Raw genomic sequence first — 12,040 nt, forward strand, 5'->3', positions numbered from 1 at the left:
GACATGAACTGGTTATAGACAGTCCCTGCATCTCAATTTTTTCATCTGTGGAAAAGAAATTACAATAACTTCCTGTATCCAAAGCGAGTGAAATTAACGAACAGCTCTCTGGAAGACTGGGTTGCAATGATGCCCATGCACCATCAATAATACTGTGGTGCTGCCAGCAAAACCCCAAAGGATTCCATAAGGAAGCCTAGGAATTTAAGGAAGTGCTCCTGAATTTTGGGTCCTATACGGCATAAGCTCATTCTGAGCGAATAAAGAGAGTTCTTGAGACAGAGATCCAGTCCAAATGATGGCAGTCAACAATTTCTGACTTGTGGGAGTGTTAAAAAATCAAAGGAAATATTTTTTAAAAATCAGAGGAAAGAGAAAACGTAACCTATGAAATCACTGTGCTAAAGAAGAAAGAACTGTTGTCACCATTCTAGAAACTTGTGTGGCTGCCACCCAGGTTTATTTGTGTATCCAAACTGACACAGCAAAACAGAGATACCAAGACGCTTCCTGACACGAACTTTCAGGCATTTCAGCTGTTGGGGGACAAAGATCTCTGAGCTAAGGGGCTGAAAGATGAAATACACACTCACCAAGATACCACCCTACCCTGTGCTGGTTTCAAAAAGGTACTAGAGCCGTGCTCTCCAGAACAGCTGACAAGCACTCGCAATGTGGTGAATCTGAAATTGAGATGAGCTGTAAGTGTAAAATACACACTGGATTTCGAAGCTGGAGTATGAAAAAAAAGAATGTAGTGTTAAAATCTCCAACTATGATTGTATTCCCATCAATATCCCCCTTTATCGAAAAAAAAGAATGTAAAATTAGCTGACTGCTATTTTTTCATACTGATTATATTTTGAAATAACATTTTGAAGATCATGAGTTAAAATATATTATTAAGGTTAATTTCACCTGCTTGTTTCTACTTTTTTTCACTGTGAAAATTGTATATTACATACATGGATGGCATCTGTGGCTTACATCCTATTTCCATTGGAAATGATATTGGTCTAGAGGCTGCTGTCCCATAGGAATAGATCAGCTAACCAACAAGTCCAACATCCTTTTAAGCGCAGCTCTTTGAGAGCCTTTTTTCCTAGAAGATAACTCTTATCCTGAGTTCCTGACAGCCAGTGGGTCAAGAGTTGTTATTTCTTTTTTTCCACCTCACATTCTCTCCCCTGTCCTAGTTCCCTCATTTTGATGAGTTAGTACGTTATGTTCCCACTCGACAGGAATCCCTGCTTGAGGTTATGTGCTCAGCGACCATGGAGGAGGACTTCAGAGACAGGAGTGGTTTCACGGTGGTCAAAACCAACACCCACCCCCTCTTCCGCTGGCATGATGGCTGTTGTCATTTCTGGGTTTTTTTGTTTTTTGGGGATTTTTTTGTTTTTTTGGCTAGGGGTGGAGGAGGGAACTAGGTTTAATTTAGTTATTTATTTTATGTTTATTTTGATGCAGGTACTGAGGATTAAACCCAGGACCTTGTGCATGCTACACACACACTCTGCCACTGAGCTATACCCTCCCCATCCCACCCCTGTTTTTCTCATTTCTAATCAGACCGAGGGAGTGGCTAAAATAAAGTGGAAAGATTATAGACTCATACGCAGGCCTTCCTTGGGTGGAAGGAGAGAGAGGAGGGAGTGGGCTCCTTGTTGGGACAGAGAAGAAAGTGAAGGGGAGCTTTTCAGAATAAAGCTAGGTAAGACGTTAGAGCCTTTATAATTTTTATGTTGATTTAAAAATAACATATATAAATAATTTTTACAAAAAATTACTCTCCAAATCAGACTAAAATGGGTTATGATATTAATAAACACATTTTTCCCCAATGGTAATCAGGATATATGTGTGTGTGTGTATAGTCCCTTCTTAAATTTTAACTTAATACTGTTGTAATCACTCCATGGTGTCAACAGACTTTTGCTTGTTTATCCATTCCTGGCTGATGAGGGGAGGAGGGAGCAGGGAGGAGGCGGACAGAAAGAAGGAGCCTTTCCAAAGACCTACAGGCCCCGACACAAAAGACAACCCAGACACTGAGACCGGCGGACCAGCTAAGAGACAATTGAGTTAAAGGGAGCAGGGAAGAATCTCGAGCCAGAAGAGGCAGGTGGGAGAATTTCTAGAGGAAGAACCATGAGAGACAGCACTGTGGCGAAGACGAAATGGCTGTGAGAATAATCCTCACAGCTGCCCCAGGCCAGCCTGGCCCACACAGGAATCCCTGCCCAAATTTCCCAGCCTCCCAGCTGAGGAGGGGCTGACACGGGGAGCTAGTAAAAAGGTCTGTGATGGGAAAGAGCAAGGAGGCAGTTGTTCCTTAAAGGAGAGCCTCTTAACTGTTCGTCCCACCCCCAACCCCAGCCTCCCCTTGAGGGCTGCGGTCAAGCTCCCGTCCATCAGTACCCAGGACTGAACACTGCAGTGCTTCCTGACCAGGAGCGGGAGGGGCACAGCAGAATGGGCAGTCTGAGCTGTCCATTTCAACAGGAGATCCTGATATGTTGTTCTTTTAATAAATTTGAGACCCCAGCCTACACGCCTCTCCAAAAATGACCCAGCGGAGCCCTTAAATCACCACAGAAGGCCAGGCTGAGTACTTAAGAGGAGATTGCACACTCTCATATACTTCCACTGTGCGGAGATTGTGTGCTTGGATTTTATATCTTCCTTGGGCTGTGGTAAAAGTGTCACGTTGGGGCAAACTGAGGACTACACACCGCAGGGGCCACTGGCCGACAAGCCGTCGGGAGCGAGGCAGCAGTTGGCAGCGACACAGGCTTCAGAGCCAAACCCAGTCTGTATCTAGAGGATCAGTTTCTGCACATCTGACAAAAGTTATACTGATGTCAACTAAGGAGAGCAATATTTACAGCTATGACACTGTTCACAAAAGACCTCTGTTCTTTGCACATAATACCTTTCTTTTGGAAGATTACGTAAGATAAGGCATCTCTCATTCCCTTCAAACTTTCTAAAAGTCAAGGCTTACTGTAGCTCCGGACCTGCTGTCCTTGAATCAAAATCAACACTATATTGTGTGCCAAAGTGTTAGCCCCAGACCTTACCAAGGAACCTTGTTCCCTTATGTTTGCATTGCAACAGCCGTCTGGCTGTGTCCATTTTCCTTCCTTTTTGGATTTAGCTATAATAAAAAGCAAAACAGAGCCAAAGCACATCAGAGGGCATAGTAGGAAAATTCCCAGAAATTCTAAACTGAGAAGAAAAAGTTATAGTAAATAATGGCTGCTGATAAAGATGACACTTGATTGAAAGTTAGACTGAGAAAATATTCTACCCAGTCTTTACTTTTTTCTATTCATGGTTTAACATTTAGGAGCTAAGAATGATTATATTAATTGCAAATGCCTCAAAATTGTTATCTAAAGCAATAGGAATAATAATATCAAGTGAACTGAAGTGAGGGGAGGATTAAATGAACTAATAGTAAAGAATAGCCTGCCTGGGGGTTTTCGGCTGCCCAGCACTCACTTCCTTGTGGTAACAGAACTTTCAAAAAAAAATTTTTTTTTTTTTGGTGAAACAGTGCCCCTCCCCTACTTGGTGAGTCTGTCAGTCGAAGGGCCCTGCCCTCCAGCAGAGGGGGGCTCAATAGGTGGGCATGTGACCCAGGCTCAGCCAATCAGAGTTGCTGTCTAGAGTTTAGCCTCCTGAGAGAGGGACAGCGTAGGCAGGAACCTGACTTCTCAGCTGTAGGTGGCTGGAAGGGATTGCCCTTTGGTCACTGGCTCCTGGCACCTGGATCCCCAGGAGCTGCTCTGGTTCTTCTCCAGGCTGCCTGGTTTTTCAGCGTTTAACCGCCAGCTAGCTCTGCGGAATAACTGAAGCAAATGATGATGATTGAGGCTGCTTATATTCAAAGGACTCAAGCTGGTATACATATCTGGCATGTGGCGAATCCTCAAAAAGTGGTCGCTATTGTCATCATTTTTTACCAAGTAAGTAACGCATAAATGCCAAGCCATGGGGGATACAGAGATGAGAAAACAAATTCTCTGTCCTCAAAGCACGTACAGTCTAGCCAGGGAAAAGAAAGACTACGATATAGATATTTTCCATCTGTAATGGAAAAATCTTCATTTCGTTGGTGGCAAGGAGTTACCAAAGGCAAAAAGTAAAGAATGTGAGTAGAACAGCCTTGATTGTTGGGCCAAATGATGTCCTTCAAAGTCCAAGGATCCCCATTTCTGGGCTCTCAGCTGTGATCCCTCAACAGATAAAGTACATTCCTTACTGGGTGTGTTTTGCCTAACAAACTAATAGCCCTAGGTAATGCCTAATCTCACGATAGCTCAGGCTCGCTTGTTTCAGCCCACCTTATCAGAATCATAAACCCCACCGCCCTTTGTGGACTCTAAACCTCTTATTCCTACAACCAATCAGAGACCCGCACACAAGCCGATCAGGCACCTTGTGACCCTACCTCTAAAAGACCCCAGTAACCTGTCCTCAGGGCTCACACAGGCACCCCTCACCTGTGTGGCTCACTGTTGTCTGTGGCAGTGTACCCCAAATAAATTCCTTTTCTATTCTCATACTTTATCTCTCTTCTAAACTCTTCTACCAACCTGTGTGTCACCATGTTACTGACTGGCCGCCCCACTGTGTCCCGCAACATTGATGGAGAAGAAGGGAGGGCAGGTTGCCATTAACAAAGCCTCGTTCCTTGCCCTGACTTTAGTCAGGTTCCTGTGAGCCCTCTTTTCAACCAGGCCTTGACCTTGCCCCCTAACCCTGTGGTAATAGAACTTTCAAATAAATTTTTTTTTTTTGGTGGAAAAGTGCCCCTCTCCCACTCGGTGAGTCTGCCAGTCAAAAGGCCCTGCCCATCCAGGGTGTCAGGAGGTGCGCATGTGACCCAGGCTCAGCCAGACTTGGCCGGCCTAACCCAGTCTTAGCAAAAAATCCTGAAGTCACTTTGGTGAGAATCCCCCGACTCGTGATATCTGGTCATTCTTGTTATTCGATCAAGTTTCTCTTCCTCTGATTTTGATGTATGAGTTCTTTGCCTCAGAATCCCCCTACCCTTGGTGTCTCCCATTAATAAGTGTTCATCCACTGACACCCTCACCCTGTTCCATGGGTATAAATCTCCACTTATCCTTGCTGTACTCAAGACTCAAGCCCCATCTCCCTCCCCTACACAGTATTCCTACTGCAGCAGTCTTCCTTACTGTTTTAACAAGTGTCAGAATAACATTTTTCTTTTTGGGGGTTATTTACTTGTTTCTTTGTTTGTTTATTTAAATGGAGGTACTGGGGATTGAACCCAGGACCTTGTGCATGCTAAGCACTCACTCTACCACTGAGCTATACCCTCTCCTCCTTCAGAATAACTTTTTTCTGTAATATCATATGGTCTCGGGTAAATTGCAATCTTGCCTTTAGCCTCAATCATCAGTGTCTTCTCCCTCCCATCCTCCCCTCCCTCTTTCTTTGTCTTTGGCAAGGCTGGTCCAGGCTTAGGCTGAACTCTGTCAGTGACCTTAATTACTGAGAATGTAGGGTTCATTCCCGTCTGGATCTGGCATCTCGCTTCCTTTGCAGCAGATCCCAGGTTCTCTTTTCAGGGCTACCAGAGAGGCTGCCTCAGCCACAAGGATGGCATCACCAAAACTACCCTCGAGCAGCTGGGAGGATTAAAAATATAATATTTGGAAAACTGCTTTGCGTGTTGCGAAATGTTATACAAATATATTTTTAAAACAAAAGACAAAGAAAGAGGGCTTGATGAAGTGTTGAAATTGTTAAGGTGCTCTGACTAAATCTTTGAAAGAGGAAATTACACGCCTGGACATAGCAGCAGTAGCCTGATTATCCAGGGTCAGCTGCTGCAGCTGTGAGCAATTTACCCACGTGACTATCTGGCATCTATCTCCCTCCGTTTAAGGATAAGATAGCTGGATAGCAGCTCAGGCAGTGGAGGGAGGTATTTATGTGAGTAGAGAAATGTGTTCATCACATTTGAAAAGGTCACACAAAAATCTCAAGGTACATGGTCACCGTTTGTGAAAAGGGAATCTTGTATATTTTATGAGTTAACAATTATTATAGTTGCAATATCTGACAGGCTGTGTGAGCTGATACAATAAAAGTTTTTTTTTCCCCTCCAGTCTAGCGGAGCTTATAATTAGCATCCACTCTTCTTCAGTGATTAAGAGTCAGATTGCCTGGATGTGAATCTTGAATCTACCATTTACTAGCTTTCGTCTTCAAGTTACTTAACCTCATTTTAAAAATGAGAATAATTATGATGCCTACCTCATAGAGTTATGGAGAGGAATAAACGAGTAAATGAGAACAGTGTCTGACATTTAATAAGGACTCTACATTTTAATTCTTATTTAGAATTGATCAGATCAAGTACAATAGCTGGCATTTGAGGGCCATAAGAGGTAGACTCTGCTAAAAGCTTTTGCCCACTGTTATCATTTAATCCTCACAGCAGCTCTGTGCAAGAAAGAGTTATCTTTGCAGTCCTGATGCAGAGAGGCTTGCTCACGTGGCTGGCTCATGGCTAGCATCTGGGAACTTAGCTTTTGGAAGGTTACTCACTGATAAGGCAACTTTGCTTACCTGGGGCCCTGAATTCTGCCCTACCAGCCTGCCTAGATTGTTTGCACAAACACTGTGATTGATGGAGAGCACGTGCTAGCCTTCTGAGTGTCTGGTGGTTGCAGCTGCCCGGGCAGGCAGAGTGTACCTCTATGCGCAGTCCCCAAGACAAATCTCACACTCTGAGTCTCAGGCTTCCTCTCTTCTCCCTCCCAGGGCCACACGGAACTGGTTCCTTCCTCCAGCAAGGACATGCAGTAAACACGTGCGGAATACCTGCCCAGGGAAGCCCACAAGACTCAAGAGTGCAACCTCATAGAGGTATACTCTGAGATGCTGCCAAGGTCACTCGCTAGGTGAAGGAGCTGGGATGTAAATCCTGTCTGTCTCCCTCCAAAGACCATGTTCATTCCACAAGGCCAGCCAGGCAGCCACACCCGATCACACACATCCTAGACAAAGGGAAACTGCTTTCTAAGGCACAACGCCTAGTAGCTACTGAGCTATGCAACCTTGGGAAAGTATCTCAAAGGCTTTGAATCCTAGATTTCTTCCCTGTAAAACTATAATAATAATAATAACAATAACAAAGTCATAGAATTGCTGTGAGGATTTAATAGGATTACAGGTAAAATACACCATATATGTGAAGCATGTATATATTAAATACACAATATATTAAAATCTATAAAGTATTTAGCCCAGTGCTTGATACATGGTAAACCTCAATAAATGAAAAAGCTAGATAACCATATACATACATGGTCAACGTATATACCTTTGCACAAATATGTACATATATACATGCATGCATATTTATATAAATACATATGCATTTGCATGTAAGTTAATCACTCATCTGACAAGTTCTGTCTTGATTACAGAGCACCATTCACCACTCATAAATGAAGCTAGTTAGGATTTTGTAAGTGGGTCTGAGTTTTATACCCACTGGTTCCAAGCTAGGAAATCACTTCTATCCAGAAACCTTCTGCTCAAAGGCTAAAGGCTGTCTTTCTTTAATGTGTAACCTGTGAAATTAATTATTAGCTGGACAATTCAGAGCTTTGCTTAAGACACTAGCTGGTATCTATCATTAACTCGAACGTACACATACGTGTTGGCCATACTTTCATAAATCAAAGTTAGAATCTGTGATTGAGCAATGACCTTCTGTGCTGCGAAACTGGAACTCTCTTGGAAACTCTGACTTCAGTATATAGAGAATATTCAATCCTCCGAAAACCATGGAAAGCAGACTTCTGTGGTTAAGCCTTGCTATCCATGATACCTTATTTTATTCCTTCCTTCGCAACTTGAGGGCATTTACGTTTACAGCTTTATGAAATTACACTGTAATTAAAGTGTAATTACTCTCTCTTTGGAAATCATTTGGAAACAATTCGTGGCATCCTCTTTCTTCTCTCTGAAGTCGAGATGTACAGTGTCAGTCAGTAAATTGTAGTATAAAAAGCTGGTTTTCTTCTAGACCTTGGTATCACCAAGTGTTCTGTCTGGAGCAAAGACGGCAGAACTAACTCTAACCCAAACACACCATTTTTCACTGTGGAAAGCCCCAGTCCCTCTAGCCAATTCTGAGTTCATTTTTTAGCAACAATATCCATTTGGACATTACTACCTGAGTGGCCTCAGACAAATTACTTAACCTATTAGTGCGTTAGTTTCCTTATCTGTAAAAGGAGATAATAAAAAAAACCTGCCCTATAGTTAACGATACTATTACCGTACACTTAGAAATTTAAGAGGATTGATCTCGTGGTAGGTGCTCTGACCAAAATAAAATAAATTTAACAACAACAACAACTAGAATATCTGCCTCAAAGAGTTTAAAAGATTTCAATAAGCTAGTGGGTGCAAAATCACTAAAACAGTGCCTGGCACATGGTGCAAAATAAACAAACAAACAAGTAAAACATATCGTGCATCTTCTACGGCTATCTAACGGCTTCCATGTTCATTTTATAATCCCTACAAGACATAGGCTGTTTAAGGTCGGGAACCACACACAGGCATTTAACTCTTCTATCCACCTGCCAGACCCCAGTCAGTAGCCCGGCAGCAGACCCGCCAGGCCATCCATAAACAGTTGTGAGTGTGACTGTGGCAGAGTTACACAGGAGAAAATACCCCGGCAGATACTGCGAGGCTTGAGTGCCTCTCGGACCAATGCTACTAGATCAGTGGCTTTCAAAATATTTGACCCCAAAGCACAGTAACAAATTTTCTGTTGCAAATCAAGGCACACATGACTATGACCATATGATTATATAGTGAATATCTAAGATAAACATTTTGCAAAACAATCCTTAACCTCACTACATACAATAAGCTCTGAAATTTTCTATTCTAGTTAAATACAATCTCAAACTTCAAAATATATTCAAATTACTTGGGGTTATGCTAAAATGTAGATCAGACTCAGCAGGACTTGAGTTGGCTCAGAGATTCCACATTTCTACTATGCTCCTAGGTGACACTCTGGGTCCACGGACCACACTTTGAGTAGTAAGAGTCTACTCTAGTCTAGTTTAAAAAAAAATGTATTTTTAATGCTGAGAATGGCTCACTAAACTTTTTTCACTAAAGGGTGTTTGTAAAATACTGCTCCAAATAATTTAGAAACTTTCAAATCTGTAATTCCATTGTTGTCTTCCTAACCCTGGGATAGAAATTCTAGGCCTGTGTAGAAGTGGGGGTGGGGAATTTACAGTAAGAATTGGTCAAGTACTACCTTCATACTGATTCATAGGCTGAAATGCTTATCTGGTTCCCAGCCCTTTCCTCACTGTTCTAAGCCTGCACCTTGCAGCTATATTAATAAATTGATTGAGTACTTGTTAAGAGCAGAGCATCAAACTGCTTTACATCTATCTCGTTTATTCCTACAGTCACCCTATGTAGGTATGCCCATTTTACAGACGAGAGAAGGTAAGTGGCTAATAACTGGTAGAGCTGGGATTCCAGAGCCTATGTTCTGGTGACAGCCAGCCTCACAAGAACTGAGATGGCTCCAGTGATCCTTGCCTCCTGGCATGCACACCCTTTAAGAGTATGCTCTTACACTGAATAGGACTGACCTGGTAACAAATAGGGTATTGAAGAAGTGACAATGTGTGACTTCTAAGGCTCAGTTAGAAGACATTGTGGCTCTATCTTGCATTCTCCTGGGTCCCGCCCTCTGAAAGAAGTCAGGTGGCCATGTCATGAGAATCGTCAAGCAGCCTTATGGAGAAGTCACATTAGCAATGGACAGAAGCTTCCTGCCAACAGCCAGCACCTACTTGGCAGGCATGCAAGTGAGCCATCATGGAAGCAAACCCTCCAGCCTGTCAAGCCTTCACGTGACTATAGCCCCAGCCAATATCTTGATTGCAACCTCGTAAGAGACCCCCAGCCAAACCACCTGCTACGCCTCTCCCAAATTCCTGACCCACAGAAACGGTATGCGATAATAAACGTTTATTAATGTTTTATACCATTAAGTTTTAGGGTAATTTCTTATGCAGCAATAGATAACTCATATAGAGTTCTTAAACATGTTATATTGCATTATTATGATTCAGCCCCCAAAAAAGTAAAACTTGGATGAAGGCTTTTTGGATATGTCTTCACTATGGCAGCCTGAACCAGAATTCAGCAAATTTTCATTCCCCTAATGCACCCAACCTTGCAAGAGTCATCTACTTTCCAGCCAGATTCGATCAGATGACCTGCTGTAGCCAGTTGAATATAAGAGCTATTACGTGAAATACACTCACACAGAAGTTTCTGGAGACACTTCAAGAACTGGCCTGCCTTCTCAAGCTTTGGTACAAACAATACATTCCAGAGAATGGATGTTCCTTTTGTCTGAGTCCCAGAACGATAAGGCATGAAACACATACCTGACCCTGACCCTGACCCCAGCTTGGAGACGAGCCAATCTGAGCCCCAACTGAGCCACGAATGAGAAATAAAAGCTCGCGGTGGTAAACCCAAGGTTTCAGGTGTGGCAGAGGCTGACCCACGCACTCACCATGCTGTATGATGCCGTGTTCCATGAGCCGGTGGCAAAGCTGTTCTGCCTCTTTCCTCGTGGTGGCCTCACCCTCCTGAACCAGCCAATCCAGGAATTCAGACGCCATGAAGGTGCGCTCATACTTCACCCCCTCCTCTTCCCTGGGCTGCAGGAGTGTGTTTTCAGGGCTCATCATCCTGGGAGGAAAGAAGGAAAAAACAAAAACAAAAACTTATACTTACCGGTGAGGAGCGGGAGGAGGGGAGGGGAAAGTTAAGGGTAGGGGGTCACAAGATGCAAAACACCATGTAATAAAATAAATAAGCTACGAGGCTATATTGTACAGCACAGGGAATACAGCCAACATTTTATAAAAACTTTAAATGGAGTATAATTTGTAAAAATTCTGAACTCTATGTTGTACACCTGAAACTAATATAATATTGTAAATCAATCATACTTCAATTTAAAAAAAAAAAGAAGGAAAAAGAATAAGAAATCTACACAAAAGGAGAATCACTCATGTGAACTCCTACACCACAGGCTTCTGTGAAGTATCACAGCAAAGCTGTCAGACAGACAGACGTGGCTGTCCTGTGCTGCCCCAGATGGAAGTGTGAAGAGGAGTTGCTTCAGAAATGAACGAGGTGCATGTTCTCCTGGTGATTGGAAAAAAAACTGAAAATGCAATCCAAAACTCTAGCATTAGCAAACTGTATTCAGTGTAGCCATCTTGAAAGGGAGTTACTGACTGAAGCCCACTCTACCTTTCTAAACAAAGTCCAGTATTTCTTTCCTAAAGCCATTATTCCACTTCCCAAGTCACCATGCTAGTAAGACTGCCTGCTAGTGGACTGAATGCGTGTATCTTCCCAACATTTGTGTCCTGAAACGCTGAAACCCAGTGTGACAGTATTAGGAGATGGGCCTTCGGGAGATGATTATTTCAGGAGAGTGGAGCCCTGTTGTGGAGGAAGAAATTTTCCTCTACCCTTCTAGGTTCTTCTGTCTGGTCAAAGCATTACATTGACGTGAGACAGATTAACAGGAGAAAATCACTAAAAGTTTAATAGCATGTGTACATGGGAGGGACTCAGGAAAACTGAGTAACTCACCAAACTGCCAGAAACCCTCACCTTAATACCATCTTCAGCTGAAGACAAGAGGATGTTGGGGGCAGTGGTCCAGGACTTCAAAGGGGAGGAAGGCAATTTATATGAAGATGTAAAAGCAAATGTTTGGTAAATAAACGTTTGCTGTGTCATGCAGAGACAATGGGGCACGGAGAGGAATTTTAACAAACAAACCTTGCTGGGTTCCTCCCTGTCCACCACAACCTAGCTCATACTACAGTTATCTATGGTGATAGCTCCCTTCCTGGAACAGGTCCTCTTATCTAAATTTTTTTAGGCATTTAGGAGAAAGGTCAAA

General features: G+C 42.9%; 1 protein-coding gene across 3 annotated transcripts in view; it reads right to left on the reverse strand.

Annotated features, from left to right (window-relative positions):
• DEPTOR (DEP domain containing MTOR interacting protein) overlaps nucleotides 1–12,040 on the reverse strand; it is a 130,447-nt gene that overhangs the window by 57,849 nt on the left and 60,558 nt on the right. For all 3 annotated transcript variants that reach the window (XM_032468117.1, XM_014560710.2, XM_032468116.1), the window contains one exon: nucleotides 10,628–10,806. In XM_032468117.1, coding sequence (XP_032324008.1) covers nucleotides 10,628–10,806 — 179 coding nt within the window. The remainder of the gene's footprint in view (nucleotides 1–10,627; nucleotides 10,807–12,040) is intronic.

This window comes from Camelus ferus, chromosome 25 (assembly GCF_009834535.1).
Source record: "Camelus ferus isolate YT-003-E chromosome 25, BCGSAC_Cfer_1.0, whole genome shotgun sequence".
In the NCBI taxonomy this organism is placed as follows: Eukaryota; Metazoa; Chordata; class Mammalia; order Artiodactyla; family Camelidae; genus Camelus; species Camelus ferus.